This window comes from Somniosus microcephalus, chromosome 23 (genome assembly GCF_052327205.1).
Source record: "Somniosus microcephalus isolate GS21.2 chromosome 23, FLI_Smic_1.0, whole genome shotgun sequence".
Lineage (NCBI taxonomy): Eukaryota > Metazoa > Chordata > Chondrichthyes > Squaliformes > Somniosidae > Somniosus > Somniosus microcephalus.
Genome location: NC_141009.1, coordinates 37,790,042 through 37,812,696, shown reverse-complemented (window position 1 = coordinate 37,812,696; position 22,655 = coordinate 37,790,042). Strand labels below are relative to the sequence as shown.

The window sequence follows — 22,655 nt, the reverse complement described above, 5'->3', positions numbered from 1 at the left end:
GTGGCAGTAAATGGTACCGACTATGAAAATGTGTCAGCCTTCTAAAGAGGCAACAAACTTTGAATCAAAATGCGCGTCGGTCAGTCCCGATAAGCACCAGTTGGCACATGGCATGTTGCATATGGGAATGGGAGAATAAACTGAAACGGGGTAGAAAATAACCCACATTTTAAAAAAACACGTGGAAAGCAAACTAAGAAACATGGAAAAAGCATTTCAATTATTAACTCAATTTTCATTAGTTGTGCTTTGCAATTGCACAGGGGTCAAGCTTACTCATAGAATCCAAGTATAAGCAAATTAAGTCATGTTTATTGTTAAGATTTTAAAAGGTTAGTTTTTTTTAAATACATGTCTTGAAACATCCATCGAATGGAATGGGTTAAAGAAAATGAAATCCAGTTATAGAACGAGCAGCATTTCCCTGACATGAAACTGTCAACATTGGAGAAATGTTAGGAGTGAGATTTAGGTTTGAAAAAGACTTGCATTTATATAGCGACTTTCACAACCTCGGACGTCCCGAAGCGTTTGACAGCCAATTAAGTACTTATGAAGTGGAGTCACTGTTATAATGTAGGAGACGTGGCAGCCAATTTGCGCACAGCAAGCTCCCACAAACAGCAATGTGATAAATGACCAGATAATCTGTTTAAGTGATGTTGATTGAGGGATAAATATTGGCCACCATTAAAATCCCACTTAAACACAATAAAATGGGTTTTAGAAATGCAGTAAAATGTTAATGATTGAATGTGAATGGAAGCAGGTTAGAGTTTGCTGAAAGCCAAGAGCTGGTGGCTGAGCGGCCCCGAGCCTCCTGCACTCATCCCCCCCTACCCCAGCCCGGGGAAAAGGCCTTTAAACCGGCCCCGCCGACAGGCTCTCCCCGGAACCCCTCCGCACCCGAGCGACCGGCTGGAAACGCGGCCTATCCGCCGGGAAACAGCTCGGCAGCGCCCGGGACCCGAAGCTGCCCCAATCCGGAGGGCCGCTCTCTCCCTCAGCCCGAGTCCCCGCTCCTCACCTTCCAGCCGCTCTTCCAGGCTATGGGCTCCGACTCCGGGCCCGCCCCCAACCTCACCCCCGCGGGGCGGCCCACTGAGCAAACACCGCCCTGGACTCTGCAAACAAACACCGGCCCGGATTCTCCCAACACCGGCCTGGACTCTCCCAACAGCGGCCTGGAATCTGCAAACACCGGCCCGGAGTCTCCCAGCATCGGCCTGGAATCTGTAAACACCGGCCTGGAGTCTCCCAGCAGCGGCCCGGACTCTGTAAACACCGGCCTGGATTCGCCAAACACCGGCCTGGAGTCTCCCAACACCGGCCTGGAGTCTCCCAACACCGGTCTGGACTCTGCAAACACCAGCCTGGAGTCTCCCAGCACCGGCCTGGACTCTGCAAACAGCAGCCTGGATTCTCCAAACACCAGTCTGGAGTCTCCCAGCACCAGCCCAGACTCTGCAAACACCGGCCTGGCGTCTCCCAGCACCGACCCGGACTCGCCGAGCAGCAACAGATCAGAAAACACCATTGCAGTAATTGCAACAGTAACAACCTTTAAGATATCATTGTGGGCATTAATGTAATAATCATTGTAACAACAGGAAGAGCAGAAACAGTAATAACCATTACAATAATAGTAACAAGAGTAACAATTTTTACAATAACATTCAGGATAACAGTACATTACATTAAAATAAACTCCCATTGCAATAACAGCAATAATCACAAACAACAGCGGTTATACAAAATAGCAACAGTAATATAAACATTAGCAAATAACAAAAACAGAAGCAGCAAAAGCAACAGAAACAGCAGTAACAACGGTAACAATAGCAACTTGCATTTATATAATGTCTCTAATGTACAAAATTCCCAATGACCTTTACAGAGTAATAGTAAGAGTAAAGGAAATGCTGAGCCAAAGGAAAGAGTTTAGGAGTGGTTGAAGGCTTGGGTGAAAAAGTGGGATTTGAAAAGGTTTGTAAAGGAGGAAGGACAAGTGAAGAGGTGAATGGGGTTTAAGCATGGAGTTACAGAAAAAAAACAGGGGCTAGGTAGCTGATGGCTTTGCCACTGATTTTGAGACGAAGGGACATTGAAAGAAAGACTTGCATTTATATAGCGCCTTTCACGACCACCAGATATCTCAAAGCGCTTTGCAGCCAATGAAGTATTTTTGAAGTGGAGTCACTGTTGTAATGTAGAAAACGCGGCAGCCAATTTGCGCACAGCAAGCTCCCACAAACAGCAATGTGATCATGACCAGATAATCTGTTTTTGTTATGTTGGTTGAGGGATCAATATTGGCCAGGACACTGGGGGTAACTCCCCTGCTCTTCTTCGAAATAGTGCCATGGGATCTTTTACGTCCACCTGAGGGAGCAGATGGGGCCTCGGTTTAACGTCTCATCCGAAAGACGGCACCTCCAACCGTGCAGCATTGAATGCACAGAGGTCCAGAGTTGGAAGACTGGAGGGTACAGGAGGGGAAGTAACTCTGGTGAAAGTTAAACAGGTAAGAAGGAGCGAGGCAATGGATGAATTTGAAGGCGAGGATTTTTAATTAAATGTGTTTTGGAAGACAAGGAACCAGTGTAGATACACGAAGACAGGTACATGGGGGAGCGGAGCAGGAAACTGGCAGCTGCATTTTGGACATGTTGACATTTTTGGATCCTGAATGAAGGAAAGCCAACAAGGTGAGCATTGGATAATCATCTCTAGAGGTGACAAATGCATAGACAAGAGTTTCAGTGGCAGAAAGACAATAAGCATTCTTGCTGATGGCGAGGTCACAGGGTGTGAAACACAGATCAGGGTCGAACTGGTTTTGCATGGTATTTTTCAGCCTGAGTGAAAGTTCGGAGAGGGGGTGGAAAAATCTTGCTCTGTACTTGTCAACTTTTTTCATTATTAATTCTTATGTTTGCATTTATAATGGAAACTCTCTATGTTAGCTTGTCACATTGTAATTACACCCTCCCACCAGTAGTAACACTAATATTTCAGGTTTGCATGTCCTAGCTCCTCAGCCTGTGCTGCAGAGAAACTGGCATGCTCCAACCAACTCGACGACTCTGCTTCCCAAATTGCCACACATTTAGCTATTTAATTATAACAAGAACAGATAAACACAATCAAAGTGTTATATACAAATAAGGACAGAATGTATGACTTTAAAATTACATTTGAATTACGCTATATGTCCTGATCTAATTATTCCTCGCCCTCTAATGCTGCTTCATCTGAAGACTGCACTTGGTCTTGACTCCCCGGGAACTACGCTGCAAGAGATAAACTGGTAATATATTAAAAGTCTTGTGACTGCATGCACTTCCTGTTGTCAGTTATCTCCTGATTTTGTCATACCTGATGACAGTAATGCCTGAGGGAACACCTGGGATGTAATGCCTTGTATGACTACCTTCATTTTTAAACTTAAATTTATTAGTTATTTTGCAGTGCAAACCTCCCAACAGTAGGTGGCAATGTTGCACCTTTTTTTCTCCCTTGTCCCATCCCAACCTATACTTTACTTGGTGACCATGCAGTTTATCCTTCACCTCTACCCTAATCCTCCTCTTTGCTCCACCAATTGCTGCCTGACCCAAGGAGGGTTTCATCCTGGCCTCTCACTTTTTACTCTTCAGCTACATCAGCCATTTAAATGTTTTGTCTGCCTGCTGCCCTGTTCATCTTGGCCTCCCACTCCCGTGCATTTTTTTTTCCAGCTCTACTGGGTCTTATGTTCGTTAATAACTAGACATTCTTATTATGAACACTGCTAGCTTCTAGCTAGTCATTTATTCAGTACACGTTCTCTAGGTACAGTATCTGTAGAGATGCAGTATGTGTGCTCCTGTGTGCAGGCTGCCATCTTGACTGTTGCCTTGTGGGTAGCCTAGTGCCTCATGGGTAGCCTAGTGCCTCATGGGTAATGTAGTCTTAATATCTATACAGCTGGGTAGTGTAGTCTTATATATACACAGCTCTACAGCTCCACCTAGTGTCCACTATAGAATGACATGTTATTGATTATTACACTGGGCATTTCAATTTCAATGCAAATTCTTTGCATTTATCGCCCAGTTAAGATGTTAATTTAACCTCCTGATTAAAGCTTTCTATTTTGAGCTCTGAGGCTAGGGGTGAGAAAGCAAGAAATGTGGTCAGAAAGAGGAAGGGCACAGACGGAGCAGAAAGAAACAGGGTGAGAAATGTATGGAGACACAGGAGGTGTGAGAAACAGAAGGGGAGAAATAGAGATAAGAGTTTACGATAGACACAAATGTGCAGAAGATCACAAGATAATTACATATGAAGGCGGCCATTTTTTGATTTATCGTTTGCATACTATTTACAGTCTTGTATTCCTCTATATCACCTCAATGCCTCCTTTCAAGGCTGAAAGCCTAACTTTCTCCAGTATTTCCTCATAGCTGAAAGCTCTAAGACAGAGGATCATCCTTATGTGTCAGCCAGTGGCTCAGTGGGTAGCACCCTTGCCTCTAAGTCAGAAGGTTGTGGGTTCACTACAGAGACTTTTACACAAAAATCTAGGCTGACACTCCAGTGCAGTACTGAAGGAGTGCTGCACTGTCGCAAGTGCCGTCTTTCGGAAAAGACATTTAACCGAGACCCCGTCTACTCTCTCAGGTGGACGTAAAAGATCCCATGGCACTATTTCAAAGAAGAGCAGGGGAGTTATCCCTGGTGTCCTGGCCGATATTTATCCCTCAATTAACATCACTAAAACAGATTATCTGGTCATTATCACATTGCTGTTTGTAGGACCTTGCTGTGTGCAATTTGGCTGCTGCGTTTCCTACATTACAACAGTGACTACACTTCAAAAGTACTTCATTGGCTGTAAATTACTTTGGAACATCCGGTGATCATGAAACGCGCTATATAAATGCAAGTCTTCCTTTCTTTATAACTCTTCTCTGCGCTTCCTCCAATATTGGAATATCTCCCTTATAACTTGATTAGAACTGGACAGAATAATCAAGGTACAGTCTGACTAGAGCATTGTATTGTTTGATCATGACTTCCTCTGACTTATATTTTTACAGTTTTGTGCAAAAAGTTCAATATTCTTTGTTGATTACTGCTCTTTACTGGTTGGACATTTTGAGTGTTGAGTTTACTGAGACTTCAATATAATTTTCAACTTCCTACTTGGTTATTTCAACACCATAGATGAGAGAGGGCAACAAAAGAGAAATATTAGCAACAGAGGAGGAACAATAATCAGAGATATTTGGGAGCGTGAGAGATGGGGATAAAATATCAGGGCAGAGGCAGACGGGCAAAAGCGATCACAGAAAAAAATGGAGAGAGATGGGTAGAGAGAAAGCGGGATAAACAAAGAGAGGGAGCAGAGGCAGAGAGAGTAAACAATATCAAACACAGGAAGAAATCATGCAAAGAGATCAAGGGAAAGAAAGAAATCAGGGACAGATTGCTATGAAGCAGAGCCAGAACAGAGGTGAACAAAGAGAGAGAGAGAACGGGTAGAGAGACAAAGCTCAGAGGAAAACACGGATCAAATGGTCAGAGGGCTCACAGCGAGCAATGCCATGGGAGATCATCTGAAAATAATAATAAAAACAGGCAATAAAACAAATATTATTTAAGGTATTCAGATAAATATTTATTGGTACAAATTTGCCTTTATTTGCAGACATTGCTGTGAAGAATAGTAACATTTAGGAGCAAAATTCATGATCAATAAATGAATTTTGAGACAAAGGATAAAAAATCATAATCAAAACAGTGAGTCAGATCAGAAAGAAAGAGAACACATCAACTTCAAAAATGGAGCTGTGGTTATTTTTAGAGAATACATCAAAATAGGTTCATTTTAAAATCAAAATGAGTATCACTAAATCAAAAGGGAGATTTGAAAGGTCTGTCTCACATCATCATTTTTTGTTGTTTGAAGAGACTCTTTCATGAACATTTCTTAGTACACAACATTTGTTTTAAAACAGAAAATGCTGCAAGTGCAGGTTGCTCAGCATCTGAAAGGGAAATCGGTAACATTTTGTGTGGGACCCTTTATTAGAATCTTCTTTTTCTTTTTCCAATACTGCACTTCCAGTATTTTCTGTTTTAGATTTCCAGTGTTTATATACTTCTTTTTCAGAAAGACTTATTTGGTCGAAGGGATTTATTGCTATGCTGTTACTTCATACATTTTGTATAGATTAATACAGAGCTGGAGTGGCACTTTATTTTAAACACATAGCCTGTTTTGACCAATATTGCTCTTTAAAAAGCAGCACCAGCACAATTTTAACGAGCCTCACTCTGAAGAATAAACTGTGTATTTAACTAAGTTTGCAAGTTTTTGCTGTGGCACTCTTGCTGAAAATAATTATCACTCCTATATCTTCCAACTGCAAAAGATGGCAGCAAGAAATTAAGGTACAGTTATCAGGGATATTTTGCTAAAACAACAACTTGTATTTATATAGCACCTTTAACATAGTAAAACCTCCCAAGGCGCTGCACAGGAGTATTTTAAGACAAAAAATTTGACACTGAGCCACATATGGAGAAATTAGGGCAGGTGACCAAAAGCTTGGTCAAAGAGGTAGGTTTTAAGGAGCGTCTTAAAGGAGGAGAGTTAGCACGGCAGAAAAGTTTAGGCAGGGAATTCCATGCTTAGGGCCTAAGCAACAGAAGGCACGGCCACCAATGGTTGAGCGATTATAATCAGGGATGCTCAAGAGGGCAGAATTAGAGGAGCGCAGATATCTCGGGGCGGGGGGTTGTGGGGCTTAAGGAGATTACAGAGATGGGGAGGGGCGAGGCTATGGAGGGATTTGAAAACAAGGATGAGAATTTTGAAATCGAGGTGCTACTTAACCGGGAGCCAATGTAGGTCAGCGAGCACAGGGGTGATGGGCGAACGGGACTTGGTGCGAGTTAGGACATGGGCAGCCGAGTTTTGGATGACCTCAGGTTTACGTAGGGGAACAACCTCCAGAACACAGTTATCTGCATACAACAAATGGTATTTATAGGCTTATAAATGCAGATTGATTTTAATACTATTGTTCTGCCTTATAATTGCAGGTGTTACGTTTTGTTGCCGCCAGTAGGTGGCAGTAGATGGTAATGGCCAGTAGAGTCACTCAACAGGAACAGGAAGTAGTATAGTGATAAGCAAACAAAGAGGTCACATCAGCATGAAGTGTGCTGCAAGTTAATCTGCTGTAATCTGCTGCCTTCGAAAGCATTGCCTGTGAGTTGAATGGTTTCATTACATATTCATGGTTAGATGTTAGTTATATCTCATGTATGTAACAAGGTGCATTTCTTTCTTTTTTCTTTCTGTTTTACTCCAACCCAATACAACTGATTTGTATTGCTTCATTGACCTCATGCAAGTGTGGCATTATTAAACACCAGAGCTTGGACGCTACATCCCGACTCCCATGTCGTTATTGAAAGGAGTTTGGCTGGCTGGCTAACTGTGTACAGACACATACACGTAGGGAGGACGGTACAACTATTGTACAATTTCAATTAAAATCATTGCTGCATAAAGGTAGCAGAGATTTCTGCTGAAATTTCTGCCTTAAATCTTGAAATAATACTTTGTATATAAAAACTAGAATGTGCACATTTATTGATAGTCAGACGACTTCTTGAATCAGTGGGTGATTCTGCCACTGTTTAGTGTGTTCGGTATAGGTACTGTACTTTCTTCACCAGATCTTAGAAACTTACTGTAAATAGTTTCCCCTTTTCTCCTTAAACGCAACTTCTGTCTGTTTCCTCTCATTTCATAGTACAAATTTTTTCTTGGAATTTTGAACTAAAACATTTTTGTTTTTTTAAATTGTGGTTTATTTTCTTCTCAGGTGGATGTAAAAGATTCCATGGCACTATTTTGAAGAAGAGCTGAGGAGTTATCCTCGGTGTCCCTGGCCAATATTGACCCCTCAATCAACATCACTAAAACAGATGATCTGGTCATTATCACATTTCTGTTTGTGGGAGCTTGCTGTGCACAAATTGGCTGCCGCGTTTCCTACATTACACCGGTGACTACACTTACAAAGTACTTAATTGCTGTAAAGCACTTTGGGACGTCCGATGGTCGTGAAAGGCGCTATATAAATGCAAGTCTTTCTTTAATGTCTGGATTAGTTCGCTCGCTTTTATGGAAACTAAAATATTTTCCTGTGTTTCTTTCAATTATTCTCTATAAAAGTTTATTTTGTCTTTTATTAATTGATAGTTTAGTCAAATGAAGCTTCCAAGAAACAAGGCTTTGAGTAAGAAATGTTTGACATTTTCCATTTGTATCTCACGCTCTGTCTCAGCCTATCAGTCCACCAAAGCATTAAATACTGTATAGCTAGTTCCCTGTTTTGGTGCAGGGATACCATATTGATAATGCTCATTTAAAATCCCATCATTCATTTTTTTTAAACAAATTTATTTTTATCATAGACTAATCGGAGGCTGCTAAAAGGCAGACTACAGATTTACTATTGCAGTCGAGGCACTTTTATAGACATTCTGACAATAGAAATGGTATTAGCAAGCAGCCGTGCAGTGTTGGCACAACAATAACAGAGCAATAAAATCAGAGCTTCTAAACCATGTGGGCATCCGAAAAACACTAAAATTACTCTTTGAAAATGCTACGCAAATGTCTGTTGCTTGTGTGAAAAACAAGGTTCCTCTCAGTATTTGAGTGCACTTTGAAACTGTGCAAACACAGAAAAGTAGAAAGAATTGAGCTTAAAGTAGGAGCAGGCACATTTTAAACCATTTTGATTTGAGCATTGCTGCCTACCTGGGTCTCATTCAGGGTTCCACACAGGGTTTTTACTAACTACTGCTGAACCCTCACTCCAGGTGCAGTCTGCTCATGCTAGCCTGTTTCACACACCTTTTTATCTTTTTCACTCTCCATCCTCAAAGGAACCATCACTTTCCTGTACAGCAAACTTTTCTCCACAGAGCCAGGAAGATGCTACATTCCATTGAACACTCCTTTTTTCATTTATTTTCCCAACTGCTGAAAATTGAAAATGCGTTATTAAAAGGAAAGCCCTCCTAATCTCAATTCCCCCCTCCTCCCCTTGCATAGCTGCACAGATAACGCTGCTACTTGAAGAGGGGAGGGGAGGGGAGGGGAGGAATGGGGAGAGAAAGGAGAGGTGGGAGAGAAAGGAGAGGTAGGAGAGAAAAGAGGAGGGGAGCCAGATTCATTCCTGACCATTATTACTGTTTGGCACTCGTGACTGGCAGAAGTATTCTTAGCTTCAACAAAAAAGCAGGCTGCCTAATGGAAAAGTCAACAACTTGGCTCCTCACTCTTGAGTCCTGCCCATTGCGCTGTATGGTAGTGAAGTATGGGGCCCACTCAATCACCATAGCTACACTAAATGGGAAAAACACACAATAGAAGCCCTACATGCAAAATTTTGCCGAAGCATTCTTCGTACCCAAAGGAAAACACCAACAAATGCATGTAGAGCCGAACTAGGCAGATACCCACTGATAATAAACATCCAAAAACGAGCACTAAACTTTCTAAATCACCTCAAATCTAGTTCCCCAGACACCCTTCATTTTAAAGCCCTCCAGACCCAAGAGCTGAACCCAGAAATGAGTCCCCTGAGTCAGTTGTTACTGAAACTAAGTACTCCTACCAAGCCGGACCCTGACCAGTCCCAGACCAACACTGCTCTCCAAACACCAATCCGAGTGAACCAAATCATTAAACAATGCAAAGAAACCTACCTGGAACATTGGAACAAAATAACCAAAAGCCAAAGCAGATTAGAATGCTACCGGGCCCTAAAAAGAGAATATAAACTGGCAGATGATCTCTCGACCATCAGAGACACAAAACAGAGACAGACCCTCACCAGATACAGACTAAGCGACCACCAACTGGCAATTGAAAAAGGAAGATACAAGAAATCCTGGCAACCTAAAGAAAATAGAATATGTGATCACTGTCTGGCCGGCGAGGTTGAGACAGAGGTGCACTTCCTCCTAAAATGCGAAAAATTCAACAAAACAAGAAACATATATTTTGACAAGCTCAGCCTTACAACCCCAGATTTCAACGAATTGGATGACCTGTCAAAATTAAGAATAGTCCTGGGGGAAGGAGACAGACCATATCTTGGTGCCCAATATGTAACAACATGTCACAACCTGAGGAACAGTGGGTGACAAACGAGCACACCTATAGCATATATACTCTAAAAATGTTTAAATCAATACCGAATGTACCCAACGACTGTTTAATTTAATACTGAATGTACCCAACGAGGGTCAACGACTGTTTAAATTAATACTGTCTGTACCCAACGAAGGTCAAAATTGTTTGACACCTACAGAATGTTAGAAACCTGTACTTTTTGTTATGTAAGCTTTGGCAATATGGTTCCCTGTAAACTTTCATGCCAATAAAGCATTTGAATTTGAATTTGAATTTTGGTTACGGATTCAAGCCTTCTGTGCTCTACCGGGATAGGAGTGCATTGTTGAAGTGCTGCCGTTTGGATGCAATATTAAACCGAGGATCCATCTGCCTGTTCAGATCCCAAGACACTATTCAAAGAAGAGCAGGGAGTTCTCGCAGTGTCTTGGCCAATATCCCTCCCTCAACCAGCACTACAAAATTAGATTATCTACTCATCCATGTGCTGTTTTGGGGACTTTGCTGAATTCAAAGTGACTGATGTTCAAGAGGAATATGTGAATTGTGATATCCCAGTGATGTAATAAGACACAATATAAATACGAGTTCTTTCGGTCTTTTGTGGAATATTTAAAACCTTATCTTTACCTTCTGTAATGCCGAAGGTAATTTGTTTCTAATTACGACAGAATTGTTCTCTAAAACGAATTGTTTGCAACAAATTTGAGCAGACCCAATTCCAAAGGTCCTGACGTTAATACTCGAGTTTTTCCTGTTCTGCACATTGAAAAGAAAAAAAGACTTGCATTTATATAGCGCCTTTCATGACCACAGGATGTCCCAAAGTGCTTTACAGCCAATGAAGTACTTTTGGAGTGTAGTCACTGTTGTAATGTGGGAAAAGCAGCAGCCAATTTGCGCACAGCAAGCTCCCACAAACAGCAATGTAATAATGACCAGTTTTTGTTATGTTGATTGAGGGATAAATATTGGCCAGGACACCGGGGATAACTCCCCTGCTCTTCTTTGAAATAGTGCCATGGGATCTTTTACGTCCACCTGAGAGAGCAGACGGGGCCTCGGTTTAACTTCTCATCCGAAAGACGGATTATTATTATTATTGTTAATGCCAATTTCTTCTTTTGCACAGCAGAAGAACATCAAGCTCATCAATGTCAAGTGGATACTTTATCTGAAATTATTTAAGTTTTGCAAAAAATATTGATTAAAGCAATTACCTACAGCACATTGATCTTTTACGTCAATCTGAGAGAAATACAAGATATTGTACATTTTTTAAATTTAAAATACCTTTATTTATTAACAAAACAATTGGAATTTTAATCAGCAAAAATGACCAGCATATCACTTTCATTCAGGATCATGTTAAGACTGTGAGGATGCATATTACACAAAATGAATGACAAAAATAAGAGCTATGATAAAGTATTGTTGGAAAGCACAAAGGGCATCCTCACTGCCAGGTAAGGTGTATAAATACAATATTCCAGGCACGTGCCATCTGATTTTAACTCTAATAAACCTTTTGCACTTTGTACGTATTAGTATTACAGAGGGAGCTCTAAAAGTCTTTAACATACAAAAACTGACCCAAAGTATAAAATCTGCAGGTCTCAAAGCCAAAAAAAAATTAAAATAGAAACCTTCTTAATTAAGACAAAGTTGCAAATGTGCAAGAAATGTAAAGCCAGAAAAGGCTTTGTGCACATTGTTGTCTTTCTCCCACATAAATGTTTGCGCATCGATCTAGTCATCTAGTCCCTGAAGCGGTTTCCTTTTTTTATACAATGACAGCATGCGGTACTCAATAGGCAGAAGTTATCCACAACATGGGCAAACAGGACCGGTCAGTTTTTCCTGCCATAGGCTACAAACAAAACTGTTATGTCCTGGCAGATTATCCTGGCTGAGTAAATGCCCCCTTCAGTTCAACTGTATAGTGTAGTCCATAAATGAGGTATTTTTTTTCAATAGAATGTCTTTTTGATAGCACTGATAAAATATATATGAATTATCAATTATAAATGTGTAACAAATACAAAGAATTGACTGCATTCTGTCATTCCTGTTTTCTTAGGACCGCATGAATAGTTTCAGTGATTTATGCCGAGCCTTGGAAGTAATTTGTCCTGCCTTCAGTTGTTGCTTTATTTGGCTGGTCCATGGTGACAGTGTTCTGAGTTACCTACTTTAAATCCACCAGTAGTAATTGTGATTGCGGTTCTACCGCAGACCAGTACTGACCTGGAATTTCCTGCTAGTATCACATCTATTGTATATAAACATAGATCCTGTGCCTCAGTACGAAGCACGGAAAATGACTGACTTGTGTGACATTGCAGTCAGGACGGAGCCTGTTCTATTTCCTGTTTGGAAGGATAAGGTCTGGGCCAACTGTTGATGTTATAGTGGAATATTGACCAGCACCAGCAATGTTTGACATGAACATGCTAAAACAGTTCCTTAATAAGAACTCCTGTAATCATTTTGTAAACGGTAAGATCAGTGCTCAGTAATCTGATTTTGAAAGGTTAATTTTAGGTGCTTAATTGAATATGAAAATACAGCATAACCCAGCTTCGACCCTGAATCAGTACCATCCAACATGTGTAAGGTGGTAGGCAAACACTGTAGAAGTTGGCAGCAAATGTTTTAAAGTTGCACCATCAGTGTAAACAATATATGGCCCTTCAGTAGGAACTTAGTCCAAAGGTTAATGGAGGCCTCTGTAAATAACGTCTTCAAAAAAGTTTGCGGCTGCTTTTGTAGAAGTACTTTTCTTGCAATAAGTCATGTGGAAAAAAAAAAGTTTGTTCGTTTATTTGGCTGGTGCAAAGCAGGTCCACTGGTCTCCCAGAGGCTGGGTTGAATGGTTAGTAAAAACACACTTGACCAACAGAAAAGCCAAACTCCTGAGTGCCATCACCATTGTTAAATACTGCTAAATCTCTCAGAGGTAGAAGATCAACTTCATCAGTGGTGACTTCAAACTCAATTTCATGAGGCCCAGAATCATTCAACTGAAACAAGACAATAAGATGTTAAAACGTTGCTCATCATTGATACATTGCAACAGATTTGGGAGTGTTAGGAACACAGGATCTACAACAAATGAATTGAAATAAAGAGAATTCTTTTCATCATATACTCAGGTAACAAAAAATATTCTCAATAATATCAAGTATGCTGAAAAGCTTGAAAACATTTGCACTCATTTATATTTATATATACATATTAAAAATATTGTATGTATACTTGCTGATATTTGGTTACGCTTTTATGTCAACACTTAACATTCAGAATGAAAATCCTATATGAAACTTAACTGGACCAGCCACATAAATACTGTGGCAACAAGAGCAGGTCAGAGGCTGGGTATTCTGCGGCGAGTGTCTCACCTCCTGACTCCCCAAAGCCTTTCCACCATCTACAAGGCACAAGTAAGGAGTGTGATGGAATAGTCTCCACTTGTCTGGATGAGTGCAGCTCCAACAACACTTAAGAAGCTCGACACCATCCAGGACAAAGCAGCCCGCTTGACTGCCACCCCATCCACCATCTTAAACATTCACTCCCTCCACCACTGACGTACCGTGGCTGCAGTGTGTACCATCTACAAGATGCACTGCAGCAACTCGCCAAGTCTTCTTCGGCAGCACCTCCCAAACCCGCGACCTCTACCACTTAGAAGGACAAGGGCAGTAGGCGCATGGGAACACCACCACCTCCAAGTTCCCCTCCAAGTCACACACCATCCTGACTTGGAAAAATATCGCCGTTTCTTCATTGTCACTGCGTCAAAATCCTGGAACTCCCTCCCTAACAGCACTGTGGGAATACCCTCAGCACAAGGACTGCAGCAGTTCAAGAATGCGGCTCACCACCACCTTCTCAAGAACAACTAGGGATGGGCAATAAATGCTGGCCTTGCCAGTGGTGCCCACATCCCATGAATGAATTTAAAAAATCGTTGCTTGTAACAATGTAGTTTCAGACTCTAACCACTAGGTCATGCTGTAGAACAAGTTTCTGAAGTCCCTGTTCCCAACTCTTCGCCATCTTATTTATAACAAAGAGCAAGAACTTATATTTATATAGGGATTTTCACAACCTCATTCTTGGAATGCCTTGATTCGGATAAACCAAGGCCATGTCTGCTAACTCAATTATATGTAAAAGATCTCATAGAAGTATTTGAAAAGCAGGGGATTTTTCTGGTGTCCCAGCCAACATTTCCCCACTCAACCACCACCACCTAAAACAGATTATCTGCTCATTCATTCAATCGCTGGTTCTGGGACCCTGTGCAAATTGGCTGCCATAAAAAGAAAGACTTTCATTTCTGTAATGTCCGTGTGTAATTGAGACACGGACTGCAGAAGTTGGTTATAACAGGTGTTTACTGAATGGAGACAAAACTGGAACTACTATACAAAGTTACTACACAGGCTTATATACAGGGGTGGTCACTACTGGTACTGCAGTATACAGGGGCTGCAGAATATAGTTCATTCTTCAAGGTACATACACTACAATTCCTCCCCTTTTAGCTAAACAGTACATAACATTCGATTAATAATTAAATAACATATTTACAATTACAGTTGCTATATACATTAGCTGAAGTTAATCAATTATAAATTCAGTCTTTGAGGAGGCTTCCTGATTCTGTCCGGATAACGCCTCTTTGGGGTATCAGGTTCTTCTGGCAAAGTTGATTCGGGATCAACGTCGTTGTTTGGTTCGTCTGCTTCCAATATCACTGATTCTGAGGTAGATGCAATTGGTACTTCGGTTTCATCACCAGGTGTATAGGATCGTGGTGTAGATTTGACGTTTTCCAGTGACTCTAGAATCTGGTCAGCATGGCGTCTTACAATGCTCTCTCCAACGTCCACGGTATACATTAGAGGTCCTTGCCGTGTGCAGATCGTTCCTGGCTGCCATTTCTCTGTGCGGTAGTCCCGGGCCAAAACTGGTTGACCTATCTTGAAACTCCTGGTCGGCCTTTCATTCATATTCTGAAACTGCCTGGTCTCCACATCTCTTCTGATGTTTGGCTTAACCAAATCCAAGCGGCATCTTAGTCTTCGATTGAAGAACATCATGGCTGGAGTTTGGTTGGTAACCGTATGTGTCGCATTCCGGTAGGCAAACAAGATGTTATCCACCTTGTGTTGTAGGGGTATGTCTTCATTACTCATTGCCTTGATAGCCTTCTTGAATGTTTGAACGAACCTCTCAGCCAATCCATTGGTGGCTGGATGATATAGGGCGGCTGTGTAATGCTTAACACCATTGTTCTTTAAGAACCTCCGGAACTCTTCAGACACAAACTGTGGTCCATTGTCGGAGCAAATCTGTTCAGGCAGCCCATTTCTGGCGAATATGGTTCGTAAGACTGTGATAGTTTTTTCTGTGGTGGTTGAGGACATTTTTATTACCTCTGGCCACTTTGAATGTGCATCCACCGCAATTAAAAACATCGAGTCCATAAATGGACCAGCAAAATCAATGTGTACCCTTTGCCATGGAGATGAGGGCCACTCCCATGGATGTTGAGGGGCTTGTGGTGGGGCGTTTTGGACCTTCTGGCATCCTGTGCAGCTCTTGGTCATCTCTTCGATTTCTCTATCGATTCCCGGCCACCACACAAACGCTCTGGCTAAGTTCTTCATTTTTACCCCTCCCAGATGACCCTCATGAAGCTCATTGAGCACTCTATCCTTCAATTTGGGTGGAATTACTACTCTGGATCCACACGTCAAGGTTCCTCGGCACACTGACAGCTGTTCTCTTCTCGGCGAGAATGCTGGCAACAGTGGTTCGCCATGTGCTGGCCATCCCTTCACCGTTAAATCATAGACCCTGGAGAGTGTCGGGTCATTTCGTGTTTCCTTTTCTATGTTTGCATTCGTCACAGGTAGACATTCGACTATGGTCGAGTGGAATATCTCCACAGGATCCACTGCAGGTGCTTCTTCCACCGTCGGCAACGGTAGGCACGATAATCCATCAGCATTCCCATGCTGTTTAGTTCCTTTGTACTCTATGTCATATTGGTGTGCCCCTAGGAAAAGGGACCACCTCTGTAGCCGTCGTGCTGTCATTATCGGGACGCCCTTCTTAGGGTTGAAAATGGAGACAAGAGGTTGATGATCAGTTAGTAGAGTAAATTTCTGTCCATGCAGGTAGTGATTGAACTTCTTCACCCCCCACACCAGGCTGAGGGCCTCTCTGTCAATCTGGGCGTAGTTACGCTCGGCTGAAGTTAACGAGCATGACGCAAAAGCTATCGGCCTCTCTGAACCATCAAGGAATTTATGTGACAGTACCGCTCCAACGCCGTAGGGAGACGCATCACATGCCAGTCTTATCGGTAGTGATGGGTTGTAGTGAGCCAATACTTCTCTTGAAGTGATCAGGTCTTTACAGTTCTGAAAGGCCCGCTTATATTCATCGCTCCATTTCCATGCTACTCCAGTTTGTAGCAGGGCGTTCAGTGGGTGCAGAATTGTGGACAAATTCGGCAAAAACTTATGGTAGTAATTCACCAATCCGAGGAATGACCTCAGTTGCGACACATTTTCAGGTGCTGGAGCCTTAACTAGTGCTTCAGTTTTGTCAGGGGACTTATGTAACCCCTCTTCATCAATCACGTGGCCACAATACGATATTTGTTTCTTAAAAAACTCGCACTTGGGGCGATTGGCTCGTAGCCCATGTTCTCTTAGTCTAGTGAGCACCTGCTCTAGGTTGGCAAGGTGTTCACTGTCATTTTCACCTGTCACTAGGATGTCGTCCAAGTAACACTGAGTCCCCGGAATCCCTTGCAGGACTTGTTCCATCGCTCTTTGCCATATAGCTGGAGCTGATGCTACTCCGAATACCAGTCGATTATACTGGTAAAGACCTTTGTGAGTGTTTATCGTGAGATATTTCCTAGAGGATTCTTCAACCTCCATCTGCAAATATGCTTGCGCTAGGTCAATTTTTGTAAAATGTTTCCCTCCAGATAGCGAGGCGAAAATATCTTCCATCCTCGGAAGAGGATACTGTACTGTGTGAAGGACTGGGTTCACAGTCACCTTGAAGTCCCCACAGATGCGAACCTTCCTTGGCTCCTCAGACTTATTGTTTAATGTTTTCTTCATGACAGGAACGATGGGTGTCGCCCACTCGCTCCAGTCTACCTTAGATAACACGCCTGCGTTCTCCACATTCTCCAGCTCTGCCTCGACGGCTGGGCGAATTGCATACGGTACCGGTCTTGCTTTGAAAAACTTGGGAATTGCATTCTCTTCTATTTTTATCGAGGTGGTTATGCCTTTAAGAGTTCCCAGTCCTTGTTGAAATACCTCTTTAGCGTTAGCTAAGATTTTTGACAATCGTTCAGGTGTGACGTCGTCATCCTTTTTACCAGCCACAGTCAGTGCCTGAATGGAGTGCCAGTCTAAACTTATCTTTCTGATCCATTCACGTCCCAATAACGGTGGTCCACCATCTTGCAGTATGTACAGATACAATTTCTGTATTTCCTTGCCGTTGTATTTGACAGGCACCCTTATTTTCCCTCTGGGGTATACTTTCTGCCTCGTATATGTCTTCAAGACAATGGATGTGTCTTTCAAGGGTATGTGTGAGAATAGCCGCTCGTAGTCTCGTCGATTCATGACGGTCAGGGCTGATCCTGTATCCAATTCCATTTTGACTTGGGACCCTGCTATCGTGAGGGTGACCCAAATGGTTCGGTGATCTTCTTTTGCGATTACGTTGTGTAGTTTGAGACAGCTTAGTCTCTTGTTCTCAGATTCACTATCGCTCTTCTGGTCTTCGGAACTACTGTCCGTCATCTTTTGTACTTTCCTGTACTTTTCCTTAGTAGTCTTTTTGTTGTCGTTAGTCTTCTTCTCGGACCTGCAAACTCGTGCAATGTGTCCCATCTTTCCGCATTGCTTGCATGTTTTGTCCTTGAACCAGCAGTCCTTCTGCTCATGGGTTGTTCTGCCACAGCGATAACATTTTTCAAATCCCTGTGTCATTTCATGGGTGCTGTATTCCTGTGGCTTTTGCTGTATTTCTGCAGCTCCCCTTGCTGCTGCTTCGTACGATACTGCCACGCTGAAAGCCTTATCTAGCGTCAGCTCTTTCTCTGAGAGTAACCTCTTCTGGGTTCCTTCACTCAGGAGTCCACAGACAAATTTGCCCCGTAGGGTATCTGCCAGTCCTGCTCCGAACTGGCAGTGCTTTGATAGCTTGCGTAGTTCCGTAAGGTAATCAGCATTGCTCTCATCTTTATGCTGATTTCTCTTGTGGAATTTAAATCTTTCTACTATCAGCAGCGGTGTAGAATTTAGATGTTCCTGTAGGATATCAACAATTTCGTTAAAACTCTTCTCCATCGGTTTGACTGGAGTGATCAGGGTCCGCAATAGGCGGTACGTTCTTGCGCCCATTAAGTTTAGTAGTACCGATGCCTTTTTCTCATCGGCTACTTCATTTGCCTTGCAATATACTTCGACTCTTTCCACATACGTGGTCCAGTCTTCTATTTCATTATCGAAGGCAGTGATATTGCCAGTCTTCGGCATCTTGGAGATCTAAGATGGCGCCTCCCGCGCTTTGCCTTCTTCCCCGATTGAACAAAATGGCGCCTCCCGCGCTTTGCCTTCTTCCCCGATTGAACAAAATGGCGCCTCCCGTGCTTTCTGTCTTTTCCGCTGCTGCCAAAGCTGTTGCTGGCGTTTTTATGCCTTGATGGCGACGCCCTATGGTCTTCGCGCGCTTCCCCCCGCGCTACTGCCAACGCCGCTCTCCGCGGTCCCCGTGGCAAACTGCAGCTCCTCGCGGCTTTCTGCGCTTCTAATTTCTTTTTCTTTTATTTTAATTACTGTTCCCGTCGTCAGAGCAGACCCTATGGGACACTTTCCTCCCTCTTCTCGGGTCTGTACGCTGCCCGGCTTCGTAGCACCGGCCGCACCCTGTGTGCTCCACCCTCTCTCTCCTCTTCCCGACAATGCTGCTCGGCCCCGTTGAAAAGCCACCCGATCGAGCTCTAGCCCGCCGCAGCCCAGGAAGGATCAGTGTACTACCTGCCACCAGCCCGATTAGCTGGAACACCATAGACTGGAGAACCAAGCCCAGCTCTCGACAGCCTCTCCTGCAAATCTTCGAATTCGATGAATCAGAGGGCGGTTGCCCACAGTCGACGCCCGTTTCTTCTGTTTGTTTTTTCTTTTTGGATTTCTTCCTTCTGGCTTCGACCTCTAATAACTTCACTTCAGGGATGGATCCCCGTGAGGTGGTGCAGAACTGTAGGTAAGTTCGGATCTGTTCGTCGCCAATGTAATGTCCGTGTGTAATTGAGACATGGACTGCAGAAGTTGGTGTTTACTGAATGGAGACAAAACTGGAACTACTATACAAAGTTACTACACAGGCTTATATACAGGGGTGGTCACTACTGGTACTGCAGTATACAGGGGCTGCAGAATATAGTTCCTTCATCAAGGTACATACACTACAATTTCTATAGCGCCTTTCACGACCACCGGACGTCCCAAAGCACTTTACAGCCAATTAAGTACTTTACGAAGTATAGTCACTGTTTTAATGTAGGAAACACGGCAGCCGATTTGTGCACAGCAAGCTCCCACAAACAGCAATGTGATAATGACCAGATAATCTGTTTTTTTGTTATGTTGATTGAGGGATAAATATTGGCCAGGACACTGGGAATAACTCCCCTGCTCTTCTTCAAAATAGTGCCATGGGATCTTTTACATCCACCTGAGAGAGCAGACCTCGGTTTTTCTCGTCCTATCCGAAAGATGGCACCTCCGACAATGCAGCACTCCCGAGGAGTGTCAGCCTAGCTTTTTGTGCTCAAGTCCCTGGACTGGGTCTTGAACCCACAACCTTCTGACTCAGATGCAAAGGTGCTACCCACAACAACAATGACTACACTTCCCAAGTAATCTATTGGTTACAAAGTACTTTGGGATGTCCTCAGGATGCAATAAGGTGCTAAATAAATACAAGTGCTTTCTTATTGCTCAATTCTTCATGGAGCAGTGCATTTACTAAGTGAGGCACTGGAAAAGAGATCAATTTCTACTTATGAAATTTTATTTTTGGCATGACCGGTTTCTGTCACACATATTGCTAGTGTTTGACATATATCAAAAAGTCTACGATATTGTTAAATAAATTACTGAAAACTTACTGAGCATCCATCAAAATTGACCGAGAAGCCTTTGTGTCCATTATATATTTTCTTTTGGTTGTCACCCATGAATTGAATTGTTCTGTGATCACTTATATTCATCTTGAATGATTGAAGTCCCGGTTTACACTTGTAGGTTACTTTTTGGGTGGCATATGTACTGTGAAGTTTTAAAAAACGAAGCTGTACAATGTTCACTCCACGATATTCAAACTGTAAATAAAAATTTAAAACAGGGTGTGGAAAATAAGAATCTTGAAATTAAACCCCATGGTGCACTCTAGTTCTTTTGGAGCTTTTAAATCTTGGATTTTAAAAGTTATCTCACCAAAAATCCTCCCTCTGTAGAGCTGAACCACTGATGCGTGCTTTCCTTTGAATATTCTTTGAACCAGCTTTTTGTGGGTACCTGGATAATATTTTGAAAAAGACTGTTAGTCGAATACTTAATTTTCCCAGAAATGTTCTTCCTCTTAAAAAAATAAATAAAGGAAGAAAACAGTTTGTCAGCAACAAGCTCCTTAATTCTTCAACACAGAATCATACAACACAGATGGAGGCCATTCGGCCCATCTTGACTGTGCCTGCTCTTTAAAAGATCTATCCAATTACTCCCACTCCCCTGCTATTTCCCCGTAGCCCTGCACATTTTTCCTTTCCAAGTATATATACAATTCCCTTTTGAAAGTTGAGATTGAGTCTGCTTCTACCACCCTTTAAGGCAGTGCATTCCAGATCATCAGAACTCACGGCGTAGAAAATAATTCTCTTCATCTCCCCTCTCATTCTTTTGCCAATTATCTTAAACCTGTGCCTTCTGGTTACGGACCCTCCTGCCAGTGAAAACAGTTTCTCTTACTCTATTAAAAAATTGATAGGTTTTTTGGGCTCTAAGAGAATCAAGCAATAGGGCGGGAAAGTGGAGTTGATGTAGAAGTTCAGTCAGGACCTTACTGAATGGCGGAGCAGGCTCGATGGGTCGTATGGCCTACCCCTGCTTCTATTACTTATGTTCTTATAAAACCCCTCATAATTTTGAAAACCTCTATTAAATCTCCCCATAACCTTCTCTGCTGTAAGGAGAACAATCCCAGTCTCTCTACGCTCGCTGCATAACTGACGTATGTTCAACTGGTGAACATTAGTCCGTTATCTGTCATTTTTTTCCCCCTTCAGCACATTATTTTCCCTTTTTCCTCAAATGTTTTGTTCAAAATGTGGAACGCCAGTCTGGGAATGGAAATCTTTCCCGTTTCTTTATACCCATCACACTGGCGTTCCTTGTGCCCAGAGCTGTTAAACACATAACTGACAGGGAACACATCACATGATGTCATCTTGAGACATGCGTTGTACTATAATACTGCTGCCCAAATTTGGGCATGTGTATTATATGCCTGACATCACCTTCGGTGGAACAGCTCCCCGCTCAACTTTTCTCTACTGTTTACCCAGATGAAGAGGAAAATCTGCTCCTAAATGGTGATCTCTATAATCAAACAGCAGCACAGCGCAATCGCTAATGGGCAGGTGTGTTGCTGACCGGAGACAATACCAGTTCTGGGATGGAATAATGTCACAATTTATCGTGGAATCTTTCTATTCATTTTCTATGCCTGCAGTACCTCATTTTCCACAGTTGGCAAACAGGTTGCTCCATCAGCTGTAAAGTTGCAGTAAACAAGAAGTGCATCATAGGGGCAGCCCTGATTGGGGTCAATATAATAGAAACCTAGCAAAGGAACAAAGAAACAAAGAAAATCACACAGTTTTGATGCCTGGCTGTCTGTCACGGATATCACCCACCTTTATCAATGAAGATTAAAATAACTTCAAGTTTACTTCACAATTACCCTTAGGCATACCAAAAAAAATAGAATTCGAGAAGTTGCTGTTGGCATAAACCATGACACTGGCAGCAAATGGACAATGGTTGACAACAATGTGGAGAATGCAGTACGGCCCTTGTTTACTGCCCGGCCTGAAGTTGTTGTGGAGACACTGAGGGGATCATGTGCCACTGCTCTTAGGCCATGCATTAGCCTTGTTGATGCAGTTGTTCTTCAGCAAAGACAAACTTTAATCTTCTGGAATACATTGCATTTAACTTCCGGAGCAGTCTTTTCAGTGACACAAGTGCTAAAGTTTGCAGTCACATCTTTACGTAGATACTACACTGCTGAGCTCCTCCTATAAATGGGCACACTGAAATAT

The 22,655-nt window shown here is 42.5% G+C and overlaps 3 protein-coding genes across 9 annotated transcripts in view; 1 reads left to right on the top strand and 2 right to left on the bottom strand.

The window, feature by feature from the left end:
- man1b1b (mannosidase, alpha, class 1B, member 1b) overlaps positions 1-1,126 on the bottom strand; it is a 61,084-nt gene extending 59,958 nt beyond the window's left edge. For 2 of the 4 annotated variants that reach the window (XM_085965805.1, XM_085965808.1), the window contains exon 1: positions 1,028-1,126. The gene's annotated coding sequence lies outside the window, so the exon portion shown is untranslated. The remainder of the gene's footprint in view (positions 1-1,027) is intronic. The other 2 variants (XM_085965807.1, XM_085965806.1) reach the window with 1 other exon arrangement.
- LOC147101828 (uncharacterized) lies at positions 1,050-8,223 on the top strand. Of its 2 annotated transcripts, none has more exons than XM_085965812.1 (3): positions 1,050-1,553; positions 7,096-7,570; positions 7,887-8,223. In XM_085965812.1, exons 1-2 carry the CDS (start codon positions 1,050-1,052, stop codon positions 7,129-7,131), a joined length of 540 nt encoding a protein of 179 aa, XP_085821938.1. In that variant the 3' UTR covers positions 7,132-7,570; positions 7,887-8,223. The 2 variants fall into 2 exon arrangements, 1 of the variants encoding a protein (XP_085821938.1); XR_015073374.1 differs by lacking the exon at positions 1,050-1,553 and adding an exon at positions 2,265-2,524.
- A 78-nt stretch (positions 8,224-8,301) lies between these two features.
- LOC147101827 (uncharacterized) overlaps positions 8,302-22,655 on the bottom strand; it is a 99,796-nt gene continuing 85,442 nt past the window's right edge. For all 3 annotated transcript variants that reach the window (XM_085965803.1, XM_085965800.1, XM_085965801.1), the window contains 4 exons: positions 22,067-22,173; positions 20,770-20,850; positions 20,442-20,654; positions 8,302-13,236 (listed from right to left, as the gene is read on the bottom strand). In XM_085965803.1, the coding sequence (XP_085821929.1) occupies positions 13,090-13,236; positions 20,442-20,654; positions 20,770-20,850; positions 22,067-22,173 (548 nt within the window). In that variant the 3' untranslated portion in view covers positions 8,302-13,089. The remainder of the gene's footprint in view (positions 13,237-20,441; positions 20,655-20,769; positions 20,851-22,066; positions 22,174-22,655) is intronic.

Excerpts from the sequence above, each read along its gene's own strand:
- LOC147101828 (XM_085965812.1), top strand. The coding sequence starts at position 1,050 with ATGGGCTCCGACTCCGGGCCCGCCCCCAACCTCACCCCCGCGGGGCGG. Across the intron at positions 1,554-7,095 it reads CCATTGCAGTAATTGCAACA|GTGTTACGTTTTGTTGCCGC; the intron begins GTAACAACCTTT and ends TTATAATTGCAG.